Genomic DNA, 25850 nt, shown 5'->3' on the forward strand with positions numbered 1-25850 from the left:
ATGAACCCTCCTGTAGACAATGAAGGTGGTTAATAATACAAAGATAAGAATGTTCTTCCATGAAGTAGGACAAATGTATGTCACTATTACAAGGTGTTAAATAATGGGGTGATATATGCAAAAAATACACTTAATGCAAACTTTGAACTATAGTTAGCTAATATTATAATATGATTCCACCAATTGTAATAAAGGTACCACACTAATATAAATGTCAATAATAGAGGGCATAAGGGATATGCGGTTTTTCTTTTTGGAGCAATGAAAATGTTCTAAAATTGACTGTGGTGATGAAAGCACAACTCTGTGATCATACTGAAAGCCACTGTATATGTTGAATGATTGTATGGTGTGCCAATAAAACTACTTTAAATATATATATAGTATGTTGCAGAGCTATAAGTGCTATTGAAAAGTGTAATTAACGGAAGGGAGATAGGAAATATTGTGGGGGAGGGGATATGGAGGGAAGGTGTAGATAGTTTGATACCTTACTGAGAAAATGATATTTGGGAAAAGACTTGAAGGTAGTGAGGAAGTGACTCTTGTGGCTATCTAGGAGGAAAGTAAAAATTGAGAGAATAGCAAGGGCAAGTAGGGGCAGGAGTGTACTTGATATGTTCAACCAAGGCAGCCAGTGTTACTTTTCAGAGGTAATAGTGTGGGAGGAAGGGCACACAGATCATGTCATAGAAGACTTTTGCCTTTTACCCTGATATGGGAAGTCATTGTTGGGTTTTGAGTACAGAAGTCACATTACTCTGGCTGCTATATTGGAAACAGACTGGGGTGAGGCGAGGGAGGAGGGCAAGACTAAAAATTAGATACCAACTAGGAGGCTACTGAATAATCTAGACCAAATGATGGTCTAGATTGAACTAGTATAGTGAGAATAAGTAGAGATAGTGAAAATATCACTCTGGAAATATTTTGAAGTAGGACTAACAGGACTTACTGTTGGATTAGGTGTGGAATGTGACAGAAAGAAATGTGTCAAAGATGATTCCAAGGTTTTGACTTAATGCCTTAAAACAGAGATGTCATATACTGGGAAGATGTGATAGGAGGTGGTTTTGAGTCCTACCCCTGCCACCTCCTAATTTTGGACTTGACAAATCATTTAGCTTTTTGATGCTTGTTACTCATCTGTAAAATGGGAATAACAATAGCAGTCTGAAAAGAATCATGTCAAATGAAACAGTATTAATAAAAGTGTTTTGTAAACCATAAAAAGCTTAGGTATTACTATTATCCTTATAACTGTTAAGTCTAAAAGGGACTGTTTCATTTCATCATTCCCTCCTCATCTTCCCTTTAAAAATATGCACAGAAACCAAACTAAAAAACAAAAATTAAAATTCTATGTTATACATACAAAGCACTCCTTTCTCTTAAGCAGGGCTTTTAGTAAAGCTATAAAACATCAGTAGAGGCACAGACAAAACCCACAGCATGGTCTGTGACTGAATACCACAAGTAAGGAGGTGGGATGCATTTACCCCTTGTTGACGTTCCTGTAGTCGTCCACCCACTGGATGTGGATGTGCTCCTGGAGATCTTCCGCATCCGCCTTCCCACAGGTGATGGTGAAGTCCTTCATCTCTCGCAGTGCCTGCCTCAAGGAATCCATGTTCTCAGCAGTGATCTGGACCATGACGCCATCTGAGAACCAGCACCAAGATAAAATAGATGGAAACAATACAAAACAAGGGTAAGGGGCAGATAAAACAGAGTATCTATCAAATCTCTCTAAGATTAAATATAAAATTTCTTTCTGCTGTCTGGAGCTAACAGATACAAAGAGGTTTTGTTTTTGAGCTGGACCTGCTACTTACTAAGTGCTGAGAAGCAAATACCAAACTGCTTAAATCACTTGCCTGCTGATTTCACTTCAGACCCAACTAAGAGTCTCTCTTGAGACTACTCAAACTGAAAATGTATACACGACATCCCTATTTTGGACTCACTAAGCATTTTGTTCCTATTTCCATTCTTGCATTTATCATGCTTTGACCACATTTATTTGTTCACATTTGTGTTTCTCTCACCTAACGATGATTGCCTGGTACGGAGTGAATGTTTATTAAATGAATAATTGAGTAAATACAATAGTGGGTATGGGAGTAAATTCATTTATTGACTAGAAATGAGACAAACCTACCAAATCTCTTTCACATGGGCTACCATAAAGCCAGTGACAGGGTCAGCTTCATGTGTCAACTTGGTCAAGTGGTAGTACCTGTTTGTCTGGTTGGGCAAGTGCTGGCCTGTCTTTTGCTACGAGGACATTTCACAGAATTAAATCATGATCACATCAGCTGCAGCCACAGCTGCATTTGGAATCAGCCAAGGGGAGTGTCTTCTGCAATGAGTGATGCTCAATCTAATCACTGGAAGCCTTTTAAGGAGGATTCAGAGGAGACAGACTCTCTTCCTGCTTCAGCCAGTGAGCCTCTCCTGTGGAGTTCGTCCAGACCCTCCATCAGAATCGTTGGCTTCAAAGTCTGCCCTGCGGATTTTGGACTCCATGTTCCCACAGTGACATGAGACACTTTTATAAATTTTATATTTGTGAGTGTTTCCTGTTGATTCTGTTTCTCTAGAGAACCCTAACTAACACACCAAGAGATGGCATCTATTTTTCAGCTGCTAATCTACCTGTGTCAAATATAACCATTAAAATTACGGGTGAAAGGTATCATAAGCTGAGCAAAATTATCCTGCTTCAATGACACAAAATTGTGTTAGCTGAAATAATTTCTAACAAAGCCGTAATAAGAAGTTCATAAATGGACAGCCAATTGCTCTACTGACATATGTGGTGAATGTGAGACCTAAGAAATTTTCAGCCCAGCAACATGCACATATTAACCTTTAAACATAATTCTTTTCATTTGTAAGGATCTGTGTCAGTTCAACTGATCATTTCAACAACATTTAAAGGATATTTTAAATCACCTTGTAAAAGACAAAATCTCAACTGTTGCCAACACTTGATTATATAGGTATTAATTAACACTTTAGATACACTGGCTACTTAACCATTAGATTTCTTTTCTTAAAAATTTATTAGCATATTTCTGAATTTGCAGTCAGAGCTGTGAAATTTAGTTGAAAATATTAGGGCACTTTGCTCTTTATTCACTGTTCTATTAAGCCTATCAATGAAGGCAATCAAAGCTAATATTTATAAATATTCATAAGATTATCTCTGTATTTTAATAAACTCATTGGGATTTAGCCCTCAGAAAAGACTACTTTTAGACAGGACCTTGGAGTAAACAATCCTGGAAATGACAATTTGTCATCACATGGCAGACTGTAATTTTCAAAAATGGCCATAATACCTCCTACTTCACATGCTTTTTTATAATTCTGCTTTCCCACACCCCAACCAAGAAGTAGAATCTAATTCCCCTTGCTTCAGTGTGAGCAGGTTTATGATTACCTTGACCACTATAATATGGTGGAAGTGGCTGAAAGACTTTTGAGGCTGGGTCATGAGGGCAATGTAGCTTCTGCCTCTTTGTTAGAACACTGTCGATTGGAGCCCTACGGCACTGTGTTAAGTACAACTATCCTAAGATGCCACACCATGCTAAAGAGTCCATGTACATCCCAGGCCAGGCATCAGACATGTGTGTGAACAAACCTTCAGATGATTGTAATTCCCAGCTGTCAAGTATCCCCAGCTTCTAATCCAGAGAACTGGTGAGCATGATAAAGCCTTTAAATTTTGGGATAATTTGTTTTACAACAAAAATTAGCAGATCATGAAATGGTGAAGAATAAATAACAAAGCTATATTCATGTACTCATTAGCCAGTCATTTATTTTAATTACATTTCTCAGGATATGTGTCATGTCTAATAATAGCAAACTAACAGCAAACATATCCCATTCTATACCCCAAGTGACAAAGCATTTCTATGGGTAAGAGGGACTAAACTTTATTTACACATTTACAGATTTGCACCAAATGGTGTATCTGAACCCAGACTATGTCCCCTCAAGTACCTTTATTGCAGAGTTCAGAAAGGCTACTTATTAAATTTTTATCTCACTGTCACACGGTATTTTACCACTTATTGCCATCTTTGGAGAACTAAGCACTCTCAAGACTGTTTTAATGCTCAAGAGGGAAATACTACTGAATAAATAGTAGGAGTCAGATGTTTAAAGTAGAAGAGTCAGGGTTTCCCTTATGTCCCTTACTTTTCAGCTGTACAATTAGGATTAAACTAATATACATATAGTAAGCAGCTCATTCTTTTTTTTTTTTTTTTTTTTTTTAACATGGGCAGCACGGGGAATCGAACCCAGGACTTCAGCATGGCAGGTGGGAACACTGCCACTGAGCCACCATTGCCCACCCAGCAGCTCATTCTTTACCTTCCACAATACTGGATTTGGCAAGGTATCCTGAAGAAGATTTCAGAGCGCCACTGAATACAAAGAAACTGGCACCAGTCACTAAAATAGCAATAGAAATAGTTTATTGGAGACAGACTTCCCTTGAGATGAAAGGATTAAGAATAATAATGAAATATTGATAGTTTGGAATTTCAAACATCATTATACAGAAAACAAAATATATCAACTATATACCACAATATACAATTAACTAAGATGCTTATAATAGCTTTGCAAATGGGGTTTTTAAGATAAACTCCCCCAATTCATTTTGTTCTTCCTCCAACTAAGAATCAAAGAATCTTACAAGTAAAGAAATCTTAGTAGTTATCAAGTTCAGGGCTCATCAAATTAAAGACCACATGCTCCACAGCCTGTTTTTGAAAATAAAATTTTATTGGAACACAATCATATGCCCACTCATTTATGTATTATTTATAATAGTTTTGGTATTACAAAGGCAGAGATAAGTAACTGCCATCAAAGATCACAGGGCCTACAATGCCTAAAATATTTACTAATCTGGCCCCTTACAGAAAAAGTTTGCTGACTTCTGATCTAATTCATTGATTCCAGATGTTTTAGATCAAATATATTTTGAAGATGGAGATATAGTTGTCAACTATTTTATTTTGTCAACTAGAGTTATCAATAAAACAAATATCTATTAAAAAAATAAACTCCTATTACCACTATCTCTCCATAGAAGAAAGGATATTTAATTACATTTAGCTTTGTAAAACTTCACTACAGTTTCCTTATTTTCCTGATTTTTCCACATTTTAAACTAGACTGAGCTAATCCAACTTCTCACCTATATTCTCCAAATATCTCTAACACGTGGTCATCCATCCTTGCAGAGACTACTACTGAGAGGGAGCACTCAAGAGCACAAGGCAGCTACTGGATAATGCTCAGTGTCACAGAGTATGCTCTCAAATCAAACCAAAATCTGGCTCCCTGTAACTTTCATCCACTGGTACTGGTTCTAGCCTTTTGTAGTTACAGAGAATAACTTGAATATTATTTCAACAGAATACATAACATTAAAAATACAGCAAGCTCTCTTTCCCCTTCTTTATACTTTTCCAGGTTAAACACTTATACTTTGTTCAAGAGGTTACTCTTTGACCTACTTTCCAGACTTCTTACAGGCCTTGAATCATTCTCTGGAGACACTCCAGTTTTACCAATATGCTTACATTAATGATATCTTGAACTTAGTCCAATATTCTAGATATGATTTGACTAACAGGGAGCATTGTAGACTCATGACATTCGTACTGTGGATATCATATTTTAATACATGTGTTAAAAGTTCCTTTTATGCCTTCACCAAACAAATGATTAAAAAGCATATTGAAGACAGACATCTACAGTATACCTCCTAGAGAAATGTTTCACAAAAGATACTGAAGAAATCTAGTTCTAGGAGATGCACTGAGAAAAATATTTGTGGTCAAATAAATTTGCAAAAGACTAGACATTATCCTCTTAGAAATACACATCAGGCTTGTTATAGGCTCTGAAATGTCTTATAGGTTTAAACGTGTTTATTCTTAGGTTTTTCAAATTTTATTTAGGAAGACTTTTATTTATTTATTTAAACATTATTTAAAACCACAGAACCTGAGAAAACTGGGAAATGTCACTAAGAACAGAGTTTCTCAAACTCTAATGGGCATTTGAATCACTCACCAATCTTGTTAAAATGCAAATTTTGATTTAACAGATCTGGGGTGTAGATTCTTCATTTCCAACAATCTCTTATATAATGAGATAACATTCTGAGTAGCACTGAACCTACGGGCCTTCCTTCAGACTCCTGTCAATCTATTAACTAATATTTTCTGGGTGTGGTCATTTAAAAGCTCCAATACTACATAAGCACACTCTCACTATGGGGCTTAGTCTCCTACTTTCAAATACTACTTTCAAATGCTGGTCCAGTCAGTATCCTGAGGTAGTATTTTCAAAACCATTTCCCTTAATGACAACAGACAATATTTGCAACTGTGAGTTTGGCTAATGGGGAATCATCATAATCTGGAGTGTATGCCTGGAAGGGTTAATTAACTTGTTGGTTGTCACCTATTTAGAAATTAACGATTATAAGGCTAAGATTCCAATTCTCCAAGTCCTGTACAACTTTCTGTATCATAATCTCAACCAGCTCAAATGCTTACCCTTCCTGGGCTGATTGTGAATACTGATGGCCTGCGTCTGATAGTTTCCATCATCATTCTGCACACACACAAGATGAGAATCTGCCTTCTCATTGAAACAGGCACCTCCTGCCAACACGTGCTCATTAGATTTGTTCATGGCTTTCATCATCTGCAAGTAAAGAAGGTTAATTTTATTTGCAGGAATGTGCATTTTTCTGCCTGGCATGGTACAATTCCATCCTTTCAAAGACAAAAATGACAGAGTAATATTTTTTATTAAACTGACAAAGGGGATAACAGATCATGGAAACAAAGTAACAAATCATTGTTACCATTAGTAAAAAAAAAATCAAAATATACAAAACTTCCATAAACAGCTTATAGATGATTTATGCTATAATTTAATCACACAAAACTTAGCTTTTGTTATTTCACTGAACTCAAGTAACTAAAATAAATTCAGCAAATTGGAATGGTTTCTACTCAGTGGATTCTCTGAGTATATTTATCTGAAATTCTATATATAAAAGAATGTCCCATATTTAAATACCTCTGCTTTCTTTTTCCACATATACTACAAAGGAGTGAGAGCTTTCCTCTAGAATATATTTCTTAATTTTACTAACTTACCTTTGACACCTTTAACGAAATCAGTTATAACATTTTGCTTTGCTCTTATCAAAAGATTTAAGATTATAATCTGAATCAAACCTGGAAATACTCAGAGGCCACCATTTTGTCTCTGGCACAGAAATCTGAATTTATCTTGATGCTAAACTCTGACCTCTGGTTAAAACAAACTAAGGACCATTTGTTTTTATTTTTCATTTTTCTTTATGCCATTCATTTGTCTGACTTTCTGTTCTGATCCTTTAAAATGGCTTCAATCCATTGAAAATCTAATTCAAAATTTTAATTTTATTTTGCTTTATATTTACCCCATTATATTATAAAATGGAGCACAAAAGTGTGAAAAATACCAAGTTAATGTCTTGGTAACTTTTATATTTCTACATCAATACATTTTTAAGGTATTGTCATATCCTGACTTGATTTGTTAGGTTTGTAATTTGTACAAAGTTAACATTGTAACATATTACTGTATCACCAGTGGTACCCAAACAATAATTGAATATTCCTCTCACACTGAGGTTTATCACTAATTTAAAACCATGGGGTGGTGCACCGGTGGCTCAGTGGCAGAATTCTTGCCTGCTGTGCCGGAGACCCAGGTTCGATTCCCGAAGCCTCCCCATAACAAAAACAGACAAACAAATACCATGTCTGATGAGGTTTTCCAAAGGTTAAGTCACTTGCAAAGAGGGTGAATCGGCTAAAAGATTCCTGCTTAGTAAAGTCAGCTGACAAACTAATTTAGGTTCTCATTTGCAATTTACATTTTTATCACATGAAAGGAACTGAGATAATAACATGTAACAATTTTTTAAAATGTTATAGTCATCATTTCTTCCACATCATTAGGCTAAAGTGTTTCTAATTTTGTCCATATCAAGTAGATTAAGAAACATTTTCAATTTAGACATTCTGAATAAATTAGCTAACCTCTAAGGAGAAATCATTTCCCTGTCAATTTCAAGGCCAATAAGATATATAAACTTCATATTCCTTTAGAGATAAATGAACAGATTTTATATCTCTTAAAATAATACACTAAGGGAGAGTTTCCCAGATAGCCAAAGAACCTATTGCCCATAAAATAAACTTATACTTGTTATATAATGATATAAATACTTGACTTTGCTCTATCAACTCAAATTTTGTAGCATCCTTTGTATCTATCCCTATCTTCACTATAATTCAAGACATAATTATCTCTTACTGGTTTCAATAACCTTCTAACTTGTTTTCCTACAGTCAGTCTCCATTGGCTACAATTTGTTCTATACAACGTTTCCCTACTTAGCAAAGCATAGCCATGATTACATTCACATCTTCTTCATCTTGTATTTCACTCAAAATCACAAGCTGCTATTCTCTAGTCCCAAATCTGTATTCCTGTCTTGCCTCTCTTCCTATTGTATCACTATATGCTGCTCATATGCCAGACTAAATGTTGATGCCTAACATTTCCCATCTTTGAGCCTCTGTATAAACTTTTATTTAGCTTCTCTTTTCTTCTTCCATATCCAGGTACCTGAAAAAGCTGACCGCCAAATCAAGACTTAAAGAAAAATACCACTTCCTATGTGTAGTCTTCTTTAACTCCCAATCAGACAACAATATGATCACTCTCTTCTTTAAACTACCATAGCACATTCTTTGTGTTTCTCATATGGCATCAAGCACATTTACCTTTTTTTAAAAATTATTAATAGCCAGGACTCTGGAGACCAAATGCCTGTGTTTAAATCTTGATTCTTCTACTACCTAACTGTGGGCTCTTAGATACCACTCTCTGTCCCAGCTTCCTCTGTAAAATGGTATATAAGTAACTCAAATTATGAGAATAAAATGACTTAATATTTATAAAGCACATAAAACACTAGGCACACAATAAGCACTGATTAAGTGTTAAATAAAATTTGTAGGCTTGTCTTTTTACTCTGTCTATTGAACATTAAAGCAACATTAAAATCAGGAAGAAATAATTCAATAAACAGAGTACCTCTTATGAGATAACAGGAATCAGACTCTTCTAACTGATAAAAGGCAAAGAAAGAAATGCAGTGAGAACAGTATGTGTAAAATAGCACACCAGTATAGAGCATCAACCATGTGCCAGGCACTAAGCTAAAGGCAGCATATGTATCATCTCAAAATAACCATTTTAAGAAGCATTTTAAGCTACTTCCAATGCTTGAATCTAACCACATGCAATAGTCAGGGAGCTAATGAAAATAATACAGTTCTAGGGGTAGAATGAGCTGAGAAATGGAAGAATGAGGAGTTATAAAATCTAATCCATCTCTGAACTAACACACTATGCCCTTCAGTTTCCTCTCTTAGTTCTCATATTAAAAAATGACAGGTTGAAAGTATGTCCCTCACATTCTTAGAGTACCTATGATATGGATGAAGGATCTGCTTGCTGAGCTAGACCAGGATGTCCTCTGTGGCCTGTTCTACCTAATACCTGGCAGGCCAAAGGAAGTGAGAATGGAGAGGGGACTTGTAGAGTCCTTAACTTAGAGTTAAGTAACCTCAACCCTGAGAGTTCCTGTGTCTTGCCTGTGATCATATAGCTTATCATTGTCAGGTTTCAGACTCATCTGGAGTTAGATGTTTTCACTCTAAATATCAGCATTTTCCCAAACACTAAACCCTTGATTCTGGAGTCAAATTGTGATGGGAGAAACTGATTGCCAAAAGTCCTCATAATACAAGGAAATTGATTATCTTTATGTAATTCAGCAATTCCCATACATATTGGACATCAGACCACTTTTTATCAAGAAGTGGATGTTGAGTTTCTGGGTCAAGATGGCGGCTTAACGTACACATTTTAGTTCGTCCTCCAGAACAACTACTAAATAACCAGAAACAGTACAGAACAGCTCCTGGGGCCACGTCAGTGACCAGACACACAGTATACCCCAGTCTGGACCAGCTAGACCGGTTGTGAGCACCCCCCAGAACCGTGAGTTCCCAAAGCTGAGGAGGCCAGCCCCCCACCCCCACAGGCCACTTCCCAGAGGAGAAAGGAAAGGACTTTACCAGCAGCAGGGACTGGGCACAATCAAACGCCAATTGTGGAACTAATTAACAAATTCTGACTACTAAAAATAGGCCCCCAGCTTAGGTGAACCTGATCAAAGTGGAGGTTGTTCATTTTTGCTCCGGTGCCAAGGGGGCAGGACTGACAGAAAAAGGGGGGAAAAAAGAAGGAAACAGAGGTTTTTGTGGCTGTGTATCTACAAAGGCTTGACTGTCTCTGGATACAGCGGCAGGACTTTTCAGGCTGCAACTGCTCCAGGCATAGGCAGAAGTGAGCTCTTTTGGGGGCTTGTCTGGAGCCTGTGCCTTCTCCAGGGGAGGGGTGAAGCCCAACTCAGGTGGAATCCCTCCATCAAGGAATTCAGACACCAGGGCTTGGTAATTTGAAGCCATTAAAACCAGCCTACAACCTCTCCTCTGTCTCCACCATGCCCCCAGCAGGGAGAGTCTGCCAAAGTTAAAGGTACTGCATCATCTTATGCTGGTGGGACCTGCAGTCAGACAAGCGCCACATACTGGGCAGGAAAAGAAAAGCAGAGCCCAGAGACTTCACAGGAAAGTCTTTCAATCTGTTGGGTCTCACCCTCATGGAAAACTGACGCAGATGACTCTTTCCTCCTGATAGGAGGCCAGTTTGGTCTGGGAAAATCTGGCTGGGATCTATAATATCTAAGTAGACCCTCCTAAGTGTGTGTGGGGAGAGGAACCACACAAGCAGGGCAAAAAACAAGAAAACAAGAACTGAAAAATTCTCCTCTGTTAAACAAAACTTAAGCTAAAGGTCCAGATAAAGCTGAGCGGAATGTCAAAGAACAGACAGACAACAAATTCATCCAGCAAGAAAACCCTAGATAAAAGAAGTGAAAGCAATCTCCAGAATAAACTAATTAAGGTAATTAAATGCCTAGATGCCAGCAAAAAATAACAAATCACACTAGGAAAATTGAAGATATGGCCCAGTCAAAGGAACAAACCAACAAGTCAAATGACATACAGGAGCTGAAACAATTAATTCAGAATATACAAACAGACATGGAAAACATCATCAAAAACCAAACCAATGAATTGAGAGAGGATATAAAGAGGGCAAGGAAAGAACAAAAAGAAGAAACGGAAAGTCTGAAAAAAACAATCACAGAACTTATGGGAATGAAAGACACAGTAGAAGAGATGAAAAAAACAATGGAAACCTACAATGCTAGATTTCGAGAGACAGAACATAGGATTTCTGAACTGGAGGATGGAACATCTGAAATCTGACAAGAAACAGAAACTATAGGGAAAAAAATGGAAAAATATGAGCAGGGACTCAGGGAATTGAAAGGCAATATGAAGCGCACAAATATTCGTGTTGTGGGTGTCCCAGAAGGAGAAAAGAAGGGAAAAGAAGGAGATAAACTAATTGAGGAAATTATCACTGAAAATTTCCCAACTCTTATGAAAGACTTAAAATTACAGATCCAAGAAGTGCAGCGTACCCCAAAGAGAATAGATCCAAATAGACATACTCCAAGACATTTAATAATCAGAATGTCAGAGGTCAAAGAGAAAGAGAGGATCTTGAAAGCAGCAAGAGAAAAGCAATCCATCACATACAAGGGAAGCCCAATAAGACTATGCGCAGATCTCTCAGCAGAAACCATGGAGGCGAGAAGACAGTGGGATAATATATTTAAATTATTAAAAGAGAAAAACTGCCAACCAAGAATTCTATATCCAGCAAAATTGTTCTTCAAAAATGAAGGAGAAATTAAAATATTTTCAGACAAAAAAATCACTGAGAGAATTTGTGACCAAGAGACCAGCTCTGCAAGAAATACTAAAGGGAACACTAGAGACAGATATGAAGACAGAAGAGAGAGGTGTGGAGAAGAGTGTAGAAAGGAAGACTATGAGTAAAGGTAAAAAGAAGGAAAATTAGATATGACATATAAAATCCAGAAGGCAAAATAGTAGAAGAAAGTACTACCCATGCAGTAATAACACTGAATGTTAATGGATTAAACTCTCCAGTCAAAAGACATAGTCTGGCAGAATGGATTAAAAAACAGGACCCATCTACATGCTGTCTCTACTCAAAGGACATGAGGCCAAGGACACAAATGGACATTTACACACCAATGTTTATAGCAGCATTATTAACAATTACCAAGAGATGGAAACAGCCAAAATGTCCATCAACAGACAGTTGGCTAAACAAAATGTGACATTTACATAAGATGGAATATTATGCAGATGTAAGACAGAATAAAGTTATGAAGTATGTTACAACATGAATGGACATTAAGGACATTATGCTGAGTGTGATTAGCCAGAAACAAAAGGACAAATACTGTATGGTCTCACTGATATGAACTGACATTAGTGAATAAACTTGGAATATTTCCTTGGTAACAGAGACCATCAGGAGATAGAAATAGGGTAAGATATTGGGTAATTGGAGCTGAAGGGATACAGATTGTGCAACAGGACTGAATATAAAAACTCAGAAATGGACAGTACAATATCACCTAACTGTAATACAATTAAGTTAAAACACTGAATGAAGCTGCATATGATATTGATAAAGGGAGGAGGGCTGGGGCATAAATGAAATCACAAAGAAAGACGATAAAGACTGAGATGGTGTAATCTAGGAATGCCTAGAGTGTATAATGATAATGACTAAATGTACAAATTTAAAAAATGTTTTTGCATGAGGAAGAACAAAAGAATGTCATTACTGCAGGGTGCCTAAAATAGATAGTACTTAACATTTTAAAATTTCAACTAATGTGTGAGACTAAAGCAAAAAATGTTTATTTGGTACAAATCTCTACTTTGACAAGTGCATCTCCTAATATAACTTATGTAGATAGTTGATTGAACACCTTAAGTACATGGAACTTTGTATAGGCCATGAGATTTTGTTGATTTGTCCAGGTGATGCCCTGATGAATCCCAGAGTGATTTGATCAGTGAGTGGAAAAGTATTTTCAAAGTCCCCTCCGGGGAATGGTGAGAACGGGGAAAAACTCAACTTCCCCAAGTTGAATTCTTGATATTCTCACAAGCAGTATGGACAACCAAAGCTATAGGCTGAGCCCCCAGTCTTGGGGTTTGTTCATATGAAACTTAACCCCACAGGGGATAGGTCAAGCCTACTTAAAATTAAGCCTAAGAGTTACCCCCAAGAGAACCTCTTTTGTTGTTCAGATGTGGCCTCTCTCCAGCCAACACAGCAAGCAGACTCACCACCCTCCCCCCTCTCTACGTGGGACATGACTACCAGGGGTGTGGATCTTCCTGGCAGTGTGGGACAGAAATCCTAGATTGAGTTGAGATTCAGCATCAAGGGATTGAGAAAAAGCTCTAGAATGAGCTGAGACCCAGCATCAAGGGATTGAGAAAAACTTTTCGACCAAAAGGGGGAAGAGTGAAATGAGACAAAGTGTCAATGGCTGAGAGATTCCAAACAGAGTAGAGAGGTTATCCTGGAGGTTATTCTTATGCATTAAGTAGATATCACCTTGTTATCCAAGATGTAATGGAGAGGCTAGAAGGAACTGCCTGAAAATGTAGAGCTGTGTTCCAGTACCGTGTTTCTTGATGATGATTGTATAATGATATAGCTTTCACAATGTGACTGTGTGACTGTGAAAAACTTGTGTCGGATGCTCCTTTTATCTACCTTGCCAACAGATCAGAGGAACATATGGAACAAAAATAAATAATAGGGGGAACAAATGTTAAAATAGATTTAGTTTGAAATGCTAGTGATCAATGAAAGGGATCAGTAAAGGGTATGGCGTGTAAAATTTTTTTTTTCTGTTTGTTATTTTTTCTGTTGTCTTTTTATTTCTTTTTCTGAATTGATGCTAATGTTCTGGGAAATGATCATGATGATGAATATGCAACTATGTGATGATATTGTGAACTGCTGAGTGTGTGTTGGGAATGTTTGTGTTTCTTGTAATTTTTTTTTAATGAATAAAAAATTTAAAAAAGCAAAACAAAACAAACAAAAAAGAAGTGCATGTTAATAGCTAATGGGTATTTTACTCTCTTTAAGAACTTTATGCTATTTGACTAAGCTTAAAGTTGTCCAGGGAAATTTCTGGAGGCAATCAGAAAAGGGAGAGGGTCATCAGGGTCCTCAATATCCCCCCATTTGTCAAAAATAAGCCACAGAAACAATCTTATATAATCAGGTATATCTAGAAATGGAATTCTAAAAACTACATTGATGGACACTGGTGAAAACTCTTTGTTGATATTTCAAGTCAGTCAGCCTTTCCTTCCTGCCTTTCCCATCTCCTTCACTTCACCCTCTCTCCCTTCCTTCCTTCCTTCTTTCCTTCCTTCCATCCATCCATCTATTCATTCATCCATCCATCTTTTCTTCTTCCTTCCATCTTTTCAAGATTCACACAACTTAAAGAACTGTGAATACTGCGTTTTTAGAAATAAGAGAAGATAAATTGATCCAGGCAAGAACCCACAATAGCAAGGAATATCAATTTGCAGAGTGAGTAACATATTTACAATACTCTGGAGAATCACCTTCACAAACATCATTCAGATCATTCTAAACCAGGAGCTAAAGACCATGAGAAATGTAAAGCCTCCTATGACTCTCTGTTCCTCTGACATACATGTCATATCCATCCTCACTCAATTCCAGAACACATATAAGCAGCACTGGCCTTTATCTAGTAGACACAAAGATGATCCAGAGAGGGCGACTTGAAGGTAAAGAAGCAATGCTTTGAATTACAAAATGCCTTCTGCCAAATACAAAAATTTAATGGAGAATACAAATGACCCTCAAACATGAAAAGGTGCTTAACCTTACTCATAATACCATAAATTCAAACTGCACTGAGAAATCATTTCCCAGTAATCAGAAGGGCAAAAATCCAGTGGTCTGACATCCCATTCTGGTGCAAAGCTGTAGGAAACAAGCACTCACATACATTTCAAGGGGAACAGGGTAGAGTGAAAAATGGTAAAACCCATATGGAGGGAGATCTAGAAATATCTAATAGCAAAAGAGATGCGTTTTATCCTTTGACCCGGTGATCCCATTTATGGAATTCTACCCTATAAAACATCTGTATATATATATGAAATGACTTATGTATAAGATTATTCAATTCTATTGTTGTTATTAGTTGCTCAACCACTTACTGTGTGACCTGAAACCTCATTAGTAAAGTAATATACTTATTTTAAAAAATGACTAGTTGAGTCTATTTATTTGAACTGGAAAGGGCTTGTAGAGGAGAACTAAGCACAGCCTTGTGAAAAAGCTACAATTTACATGAGGTGTTAGCATTGCTCATGGCAGATGTGCAATAAATATTTGCTGAACGTATTAATTATTAAAACATGAAATAGGATGATTCGGAGAGTTCGTCTTATTGTTGGAGTTACAGTGAAATAAATGTTGATAGAATCATTTCAAAAAAATTTCATTTATTTGTAACTGCAGCCACATATATTAGATATCCAATAAAATAAGCTTTAATGATGTAATTCTATTGATATTTACCAAGCAATTAACAAGGGCTATAGGTAGGAAGATCCATAGCAGAGCTGTGAAAAACCTATGAAAATCAATCACTGCACCAAGGATCAATAAAGAATGAAAGACATATTCTCTGCTCTCAAAGGACCCAAACTTCAGAGTGGGAAGGGAATCATGTCCAACAGCTAGACATGTTATATGAATAAAATACAGCTGTGAAGACAGAGGAAAGACTGATCCTGTCTAAGGGAAACAGAATTATAGGAAGGTATCCTAAAGGCTATATATTTGAATTGGTTTTATTATCAGGTTAAAGAGAAAGAACATTCTGGATAAAGGGAACAGCATGAGTAAAGGCACAGAAGTAGAACTGGGGAAAAAAAACACTGAGCTGAATAATGGAATGAGTAGAAAAATATTATTTCCTGGAGATTTTTAGGAAAAATAGAAATATTTATCCCACCAAGTTAGTTGGAGTTCACTGGTGTCCAGAAGCTAGAACCCACCTTCCAATCCTATGGATCTGTGTCACCAACAATGAACCTTCATTTGTTCATTTATCAAGTTATTTATCGAGCATCTAATACAGTTGTGATGGTTTGAATTTATATACACCCCAGAAAACCATGCTTTTAAAGCTAATCCATCCTGTGGGTATAAGCCTACTCTAAGTAGGACCTTTTGAATAGGCTACTTCAGCTAAGGCATGGCCCAGGGTGGGTCTTGATTCTCTGACTGGAGTCCTTTGTAAGGGGATGAAATTCAGACAAAGAGAGAGAAAACAATGGAAGCAAGAAGCTGAAAGCAAGGAAAGCAAGAAGAAAAAGGAAAGACCAGCAGATACCCACCACATGTCTTGCCATGTGACAGAGGAGTCTAGGATTGTTGGCAGCCAGTTGTCAGGAAGAAGGAATTATCTTGATGATGTCTTGATTTGAATATTTTCACGGCCTCAGAACTGTAAGCTTATAAACTAACAAATTTCTATTGTTAAAAGCCAGCCCATTTTTTGGTATCTGCTTTCAGCAGCCTAGCAAACTAGAACAAAGGTCCAGGCACTGCTTTAGGTGATTGGCTTATTTAGTAGTGAACAAAACAAATACCTGCCCTCATGGAGCATGTATTCTTGTGTATAAGAAAAGAGACAAACAATAACCAAAAATAAATAACTAAAATACATAAAAAAAAGTAGACAATGATAAAGGCTATAGAGAAAAATAAAGAATGGAAGGAAGACTGGAAGTACTGGCAGAAGCAATTTTAAATTGGAGAGTCAGAAGAGGCCTTACCAAAAGAAGCGAGAGAAAAGCAAGGATAGGGGGCCTAAAAGGATTTAAAACATCTACTGTAAAGGCCTGAGGTGGTAGCATAGTAGAATATCAGGCAGGTTCAAGGAACATTAAGAAAGACAGTTTGGCTGAGGCTTCTTAGCAAGAGGATGAAGAGATAGAGCAAATGAGGTCAGAAAAGAAATAAGGGGTATAAATGGGGAAGAAGAATTTAGTTTTTATTCTGATTTGAGATGAAACGCCCTTGAAGAGTTTAGAGCAAAGGAATGAAGTGATTTGACGAGTCTTAAGAAGATAACACAGGCTACTGTGCTTAGACTGACAGGGGTAAGGCTACTGTGGTGGAATAGAGCCATACTCCCCAGAAAAATATGTTTTAAACTTAATCCATTCCTCTGGATGTGAACTCAATGTAAAAAGGACCTTCAGCTAAGATGTGGCCCAATTCAATCAATATGAGTCTGAATCCTATTATTGGAGTCCTTTTTAAGCAGAATGAAATGCATACAAAAAGGGAGAAAGCCACAGGAAGCAAGAAGCTGACAAAAAGCAGTCAGAAGCTAAAATCAATGGAACCTAGAAGAGAACAGAATGGCCAGAGAGGCCACCATGTGCACTGCTATGTGAGATAGGAACTAAGGACCAAGAATCACTGCAGCCAGCCCCAGAACAACATCTTTGGGGAAAAAACATCACCTTGATGACACCTTGATCTGTACATTTTCTCAGCCTCAAAACTGTGAGATAATAAATATACTGTTTAACCCAACCCAGTTCATTATAATCTGTTTGAGCAGTCAAGGAAACTAAAATAGGTACCAAGAGGAAAATCAGTTATGAGGCTACAGCACATATCAGGTCAGAGAAGATGTTAACTTAGATGAAGATTGGTCCAATGATTGCGAGTTGATTGAAATCCAGATATATCTGGAAGGAAGAGCCAGTTTAACGTCCTGATAGATTGGACATAGGGCATGAGAAAAAGAAGATTCAAAGATGATTCCAAAGTTTTGTGTCCAGTTAACTGGAAGGATGGCATTGCCATTACTGAGATAAGGCAGACTGCAAAAATAGATTTTGAGGGAAGATAAGGAAGCTAGAGTTGGACTTTAAAGCTAGAGGTGCCTATTCAAGCAGAGATGTCAAGTGGACAGTAAGACACTCAAATCTACAAAATGGGAGAGATTCAGGCTGGAGGTCAATATTTGAGAGACAGCAGAATAAGGCGAGTATATAAAGTTTACTCCCAAAGATGGTGGCACAGGGAGGTGTGGGATTTAGTCCGTCCTATAGGGCAGCTAATAAAATAGTCAGAACTACTACCTAGAATAACTGTTGGGGGGTCTCCCGTGACTGGATACACATTATTACAAGTATGGAATAGGTGGAAGGGCTGAAATCACAGCGTAGAACTGTAAGTCTCCCAAGCCATGGAGAGACCAGAGCTCTCTTAGTTAGAGAAGCTATTTGAATTTATATGTAAGATTAAATATTGTCTTGGAATAGCTCCATCAATAAGCAATGGAATTGGAGATGAAGGGATACAGACTATACAACGGGACTGGATATAAAAACTCAGAAATGGACAGCACAATACTACCCAATTGTAATGCAATTATGTTAAAACACTGAATGAAGCTGCATGTGAGGTATAGGTTTTTTGTTTTTGTTTTTTTTGTTTTTTTTTCTTTCTATTATTGTTTTAATTCTTATTCTGCTGTCTTTTTATTTCTTTTTCTAAATTGATGCAAATGTACTAAGAAATGATGAATATGCAACTATGTGATGTTATTAAGAATTACTGATTGTACATGTAGATTGGAATGATTTCTAATTGTTTTGTTAATTCTTTTTTTAATTAATAAAAAAAAAAATAAGCAATGGAACATCATCCCCTTCTTCTGTATAATAGAGCATCTTTCACCTATTCCTTTCATTCTTCTGAAAAGAAAACTGTCAGCTTTGCCTCCCCCAAGAGGAAAGAAATTGTTTCTTGAAGGCCAGAAAATCAAACATTTCTCAAATAGATTTTAGAGCCATCTGCACTTGCTAGTGCTACAATGGAATCCTTCAAATTATGTTTTCTAACTTTCCACTTCATAGAAGAATATGTGTAGTTTTGAATGAAAATAAATTAAAACTCCTAATCTAGAATTTACAATAAGAAGAAATCTCCACAGGCCAGCCTATCTTTCATTCCAAATTAAATAAGAGGGAGAATTATACAAATATAGCATTCCAGATTCTTACATGATATCATAACCAACACAAACTTCCCCATTTTTTGTGTGTTTGGTTTTGAGTAAAGAGTTGAAAAAAATCGTTCTCCTTTTTGCACAAGATTTCCTTTTTTAATTGAAAAATCTTCACACATATATATTCTATACTTGGTGTACAACCAATGGCTCACAACATCACATAGTTGTGTATTCATCACCAGGATCATTTTTTACACATTTGCATCACTCCAGAAAAAGAAATAAAAAGAAAAAAATAAACAACTCATACATACCATACACATTACCCCTCCATCTCATTGACCACTACTCTTTCTATCTACCCAATTTATTTTACCCTTTGTCCCCCCTATTATTATTTGTTTATTTGGCCATATTTTTACTTATCTTTCCAGACCCTGGATAAGGAGCATCAGACACAAGGTTTCACGATCACACAGTCACATTGCAAACGTTATATCTTTATACAATTGTCTTCAAGAATCTAGGCTACTGGAACACAGCTCAACAGTTTCAGGTACTTCCCTCTAGCCACACCAATACACCCTAAACTAAAAACTGATATCTATATAATGCATAAAAATAACCTCCAGGATAACCTCTTGACTGTTTGAAATCTCTCAGCCACTGAAACTTTATTTTGTCTCATTTCTCTCTTCCCCTTTTCGTCAAGAAGGCTTTCTCAATTTCTTGATGTTGGGTCCTGGCTTATCCTGGGCCTTCTGTTAAATAGTGCCAGCGAAATTTACACCCGTGGGAGTCATGTCCCACATAATGGGGAGGGCAGTGAGTTCACTTACCAAGTTGGCTCAGAGAGACAGGCCATATCTGAACAACAAAAGAGGTTCTCTGGGGGTGACTCTAAGGCAAAATTTTAAGTAGGCTTAGCCATCTTTTGCAGGAATGAGTTTCATAAGGGAAAATCCCAAGATCGAGGGCTTGGCCTAATTCTTTTTAAATAGTTTTATTGAGATATACTCATACACCATATAGACCATCTGAAGTATACAATTACTGGCTTACAGTGTCATCATGTAGTTGTGAATACATCCCCATGATCAATTTTGGAACAATTTCATTACTCTAGAAAGGAAATAAAAATAAAAAATAAAACCTAAATCTTCCCATACCCCTTATCCACCCTCCACCACCTCACTGACCAATAGCATTGGTGTGGTACATTTGTTAAGTGTTAATGAAAGAATATTAAAATATTACTGTTAACCATAGTCCATAGTTTGCAACAGGTACAATTTCCCCTATGTATCCATCTATTATTTTTTTTTAACATTTGTTCCCCCTGTTATTTATTTATTTTTAATCCATATGTTTTACTCATCTGTATATACCGTAGATAAAACAAGCATCAGACACAAGGTTTTCATGATCACACAGTCACATTGTGAAAGCTAGATCATTATACAATCATTTTCAAGAAACATGGCTATTAGAACACAGCTCTACAGTTTCAGGTACTTCCCTCTAGCCTCTCTAATACCCCTTAGACTAAAAAGGGGATATCTATATAATGCATAAGAATAATCTCCAGGATAACCTTTCAACTCTGTTTGGAATCTCTCAGCCATTGACACTTTATTTTGTCTCATTTCACTCTTCTCCCTTTTGGTAGAGAAGGTTTTCTCAATCCCTTGATGCTGAGTCCCAGCTCATTCTAGGATTTCTGTCCCATGTTGCCAGGGAGGTTTATACCCCTGGGAGTCATGTCCCACGTAGAGAGGGGAGGGCTGTGAGTTGGCTTTCCGTGTTGGCTGAGAGAGAGATAGGCCACACCTGAGCAACAAAAGAGGTTCTCTAGGGGTGACTCTAAGGCCTACTTTTAAGCAGGCTTAGCCTATTCTTTGTAGGATAAGTTTCATATGAACAAACGTAAGATTGAGGGCTATTGATTTGGTTGTGCCCACTGCTTGCAAGAATATCAGGAATTCTCCAACTGGGGAAGTTGAATTTTTCCCCTTTCTCGCCATTCCCCAAAGGGGATTTTGCAAATACTTTTTTGTTTACTGTTCGAATCACTCTGGGATTTATCAGGACATCACACTGGACAAACCCACAAAATTTCATGGAGGACTTTGCCTATTGATTTGGTTGTCCCTACCGATTGCAAGAATATCAGAAATTCTCCAAAAAGGGAAGATGATTATTTATTCCTTTCTTCCCATTCTCCCAAGGGGGAGAAGTTACAAGTTTCCAGACAAAGCCTGTAAAAAAAAATAATTTATTACCTCTCACCCCCATTAACATTTGAATTGGTGTATTTTTGTTAAACTGACAAAAAAATATTATAATTGTACTATTAAGTATAGTTCACAGTTTCCATTTGCACACATTATTCCAATCTCTCACCCTATGATTAATATCCTGCATTAGTATGGTATACTTATTATAATTTATGGAAGAACATTTTTATAATTGTAGTATTAACCATAGTCCATCATTTATAATATGGCTCACTGTTGGACAGTCCTGTTTTATCTTTAACCTTTATTCTAATAACATATATATGGCCTAAAATTTCCCTTTTAACCACCATTCACATATATAATTCAATGTTGTTACTTACATTCACAGTGTTGTGCTATCATCTCCACCATTTGTTTCCAAAACTGAACAATCAACTTAAATGGAAATTTTGTACCGATTAAGCATTAAGCCCCATTCTCAATCCCCACTACATTCCCTGAAACCTATACAAGATTCTGAATATATGAGATCTCATATTCTAATGATTACGTATCAATGAAATCATGTAATATTTATCTTTTTGTGCCTAATGTACTTCACTCAACAGGATGTCTTCAAAGTTCATCCATGTTTCGCATGTATCAGGATTTCATTGCTTTTAATGGCCAAATAATATTTCAAGTTTAGCTTATCCACTTATTGGTTGATGGAAACTTGGGTTGCTTCTATCTTTAGGCATTGTGAATAATGCTGTTATGAACATCGGTGTAAAAACATCTGTAATTATATACTTAGCTATCTGAGGAGCTAGATAACTGTCTTTCACAGCAGCTGTAACATTTTACATTTCTGCCAGCAATGAATGAGTGCTATTTTTCCAAATCCTCTCCAAAACTTGTAATTTTTTATTTTTTCAATAGCCATTTTTATAGGTGTGAAATAGTACCTTCTTGTGGTCCTGATTTGCATTTCTCTGATAGCTAATGATGTTGAGCATCTTCTTAAGTGGTTTCTGGCAACTTGTATATCTTATTTGGGAAGACTATCTATTCAAGTCTTTTGCCCATTTTTCAACTGGGTTATCTGTCCTTTTGTTGTTGACCTGAAGGATTTCATTATACATTCTTGGTGTTTAACCTTTACCAGATATGTGGTTTCAGATATTTTCTCCCATTGTGTAGGCTGTCATTTTATTTTCCTGATAAAGTGCTTTGAGGCATAAAAATTTTTAATTTTGATGAGGTCCCATTTGTCTATTTTAACTTTTGTTGCTTGTAGTTTGGGTGTAAAGTTTCAGAAACCATTGCCTGAAGATGTTTCCCTAGGTTTTCTTCTAGAAATTTGGTATTTCTGGCTTTTATATTTAGGTCTTTGATCCATTTTGAGTTTATTTTTGTATAATATGTGAGACAGGAGTAGTCCTTTTTCTTTTTCATAAATGGAGATCCAGTTTTCTCAGGACATTTGTTAAAGAAACTATTATTCCCAATTGTGTGGTCTTTGCCCCTTGTCAAAAATCAGTTGGCCATAAATACGAGGATTGAATGCTGAGCTCTCAATTCAATTACACTGTTCTACATATCTGTCCTGGTACCCGTATCAGGCTGTTTTGATTACTGTGGCTCTGTAAAAAGTTTTAAGATCAAACGTGTGAGTCTTCCAACTTCACTCTTCTTTTTCAAGATGCTTTGACTATTCAGTGCCCCTAATCCTTCCAAATAAATTTGCTGATTGGCTTTTCCATTTCTGCAAAGAAGGCTGTTGGAACTTTTATTGGGATTGTATAGAATCTATAAATTGCTTTCAGTAGAACTGGCATCTTAATATTTAGCCTTCTAATCCACGAACATGGAATGTCTTCCCATTTATTTATGTCTACTTTGATTTCTTTAAGCAATATTTTCAAGTTTTCTGTATACAAGTTCTTGATTCTTTTAGTAGCTATCGTAAATGGAATTTTTAATTGATTTGTTTACTCATTGCCTGTGTATGGAAACACTCCTAATTTTTAGGTGTTGATCTTGTATCCCAACACATTGCTGAATTCATTTATTAGCTCTAGGAGTTTTGCTGTGGATGTTTCAGGATTTTCTACATACAGGATCATGTCATCTACAAATAGGGAAGGTTTTACTTCTTCCCTTCTAATTGGGAAGGCTTTTATTTCTTTTTCTTGCTCTGGAAAGAACTTTCAGTACCAGACTGAATAACAGTGGTGACAGTGAACATATTTGTCTTGTTCCTGGTCTTATAGGAAAGTTTTTAGTCTTTTACCATTAAGTAGGATGCTAACTGTGGGTTTTTCATATGCACCCTTTACCACGTTCAGGAAGTTTTCTTTAATTCTACCGTCCTAACAGTTTTTATCGAGAAGCAGAGTGGGATTTTGTCAAATGCCTTTTCTGCATCAGTTGAGACGATCATGTGATTTTTTCCCTTTGTTCTCTTAAATTAGCGTATTACATTAACTTCTTAAATATTTTGAAACACCCTTGTTTATAAGGGATAAATCCCACTTGAACGTGGTATTTAATTATTTCAATGAGCTTTCGGATTCTGTTTGCTAGTATTTTATTGAGGATTTTTGTATCATCTTTCATAAGACATACTGATGCATAATTTTTTTTATCTTGTGATATCTTTATATGGCTTTGGTATGAAGGTAATGCTGGCCTTATAGAATGAACTGGGTAGTGTTCTCTCCTTTTCAATTTTTTGGAAAAGTCTGAGCAGAATTGAAGTCTTCTTGGAATGTTTGAAGAAATTCCCCTATAAAGTCACCTAGTCTGGGGCTTTTAATTCTTGGGAGGCTTCTCGTTTTAACATTTTTAAAATTGTGAAATATAGCATGTATACAAAAAAAAGCAATAAATTTCCAAGTACATCCTAACAAGTAGTTATAGAACAGATTTTGGTATGGGTTACAGTTCCGAGATTTTTCATTTTTTCTTCTAGCTGCTCTAAGACACTGGAAACCAAAACAAATATCAATATAATGATTCAGCAGTCATACTCAATTGCTAAATCCTATCTTCTCTGTTATATTCCTTCTTCTCTTTTTTTTTTCTTTTTTGTGAAAAATAACATATATACAAAAAAGCAATACATTTCAAAGTATATTTCAACAATTATCTGTAGAACAGATTTCAGAGTTTGGGTTATAATTCCACAATTTTAGGTTTTTACTTCTAGCTGCTCTAAGGTACTGGATACTAAAAGAAATACCAATATAACGATTCAGTACGCATACTCATTTGTTAAATCCTACCTTCTCTGTATAACTCTACCATCACCTTTGATCTTTTCCCACTCTTTAGGGGTATTTGGACTATGCTCATTCTAACTATTTCATGTTGGAATGAGCTGTCAATAATATGGGATGGGGGATAGAACAAGTTGATGTTCCAGAGTGGCTGGTCCCTCTGTATTTTAGGACTTATCTTGTCCAGGGACCCATCTGGAGGTTGTAGGTTTCTAGAAAGTTACCCTAGTGCATGGAACCTTTATACAATCTTATATAATGCCCTAAGTATTTTTCAGGATTGGCATGAATGATTTTAGTTGGTGTGTTAGTTAGATTCAGTTGTCAACTTGGCCAGATGAGCATACCTAATCTTGTTGCTGCGGACATAAGCCAACGGTACGTGAACTTCATCTGTTGCCAATAACATCTGCAGTCGGCTAGGAGGTGTGTCTGCTGCAATGAGTGACGTTTGACTTAATTGGCTGGTGCTTAAATGAGAGATCGCAACATAGCACAGCCTAGCAGCTTGGCATTCCTCATCTCAGCACTTGCAGCTCAGCCCAGGCCCTTGGAGATGGAGAAAGAAATCACCCCGGGGAAAGTTGTTGGAACCCAGGGGCCTGGAGAGAAGACCAGCAGAGACCATCCTGTGCCTTCCACGTAGGAAAGAACCTCAGTGGAAAGTTAGCTGCCTTTCCTCTGAAGAACCAACAAAATAAATCCCCTTTTATTAAAAGCCAATCCATCTCTGGTGTGTTGCATTCCGGCAGCTAGCAAACTAGAACAGTTGGGGTTCGGCAAGTTATGATAGGTAGTAGTGTCTAACTGAAGCTTGTGTAAGAGTGATCTCCAGAGTAGCCTCTTGACTCTATTTGAACTCTCTCAGCCACTGATACCTTATTTATTACAATTCTTTCCCCTCTTTTGGTCAGGATGGCATTGTTGATCCCATGGTGCCAAGGTCAAACTCACAGCTGGGAGTCATCTCCTGTGCCACCAGGAAGCTTTCATCCCTGGATGCCATGTCCCACATAGGGGAGAAGGCAATGGTTTCATTTGCAGAGTTGGGCTTAGAGAGAGAGAGGCCACATTTGAGTAACAAAAGAGGTCCTC

At 36.8% G+C, this 25850-nt stretch overlaps 1 protein-coding gene across 2 annotated transcripts in view; it reads right to left on the reverse strand.

The window, feature by feature from the left end:
- Positions 1–25850, reverse strand: part of ZFYVE9 (zinc finger FYVE-type containing 9) — a 270755-nt gene that overhangs the window by 14329 nt on the left and 230576 nt on the right. For both annotated transcript variants that reach the window (XM_077149656.1, XM_077149655.1), the window contains 3 exons: positions 6600–6750; positions 4393–4473; positions 1500–1662 (listed from right to left, as the gene is read on the reverse strand). In XM_077149656.1, the coding sequence (XP_077005771.1) occupies positions 1500–1662; positions 4393–4473; positions 6600–6750 (395 nt within the window). The remainder of the gene's footprint in view (positions 1–1499; positions 1663–4392; positions 4474–6599; positions 6751–25850) is intronic.

This window comes from Tamandua tetradactyla, chromosome 2 (assembly GCF_023851605.1).
Source record: "Tamandua tetradactyla isolate mTamTet1 chromosome 2, mTamTet1.pri, whole genome shotgun sequence".
Classification (NCBI taxonomy): Eukaryota; Metazoa; Chordata; class Mammalia; order Pilosa; family Myrmecophagidae; genus Tamandua; species Tamandua tetradactyla.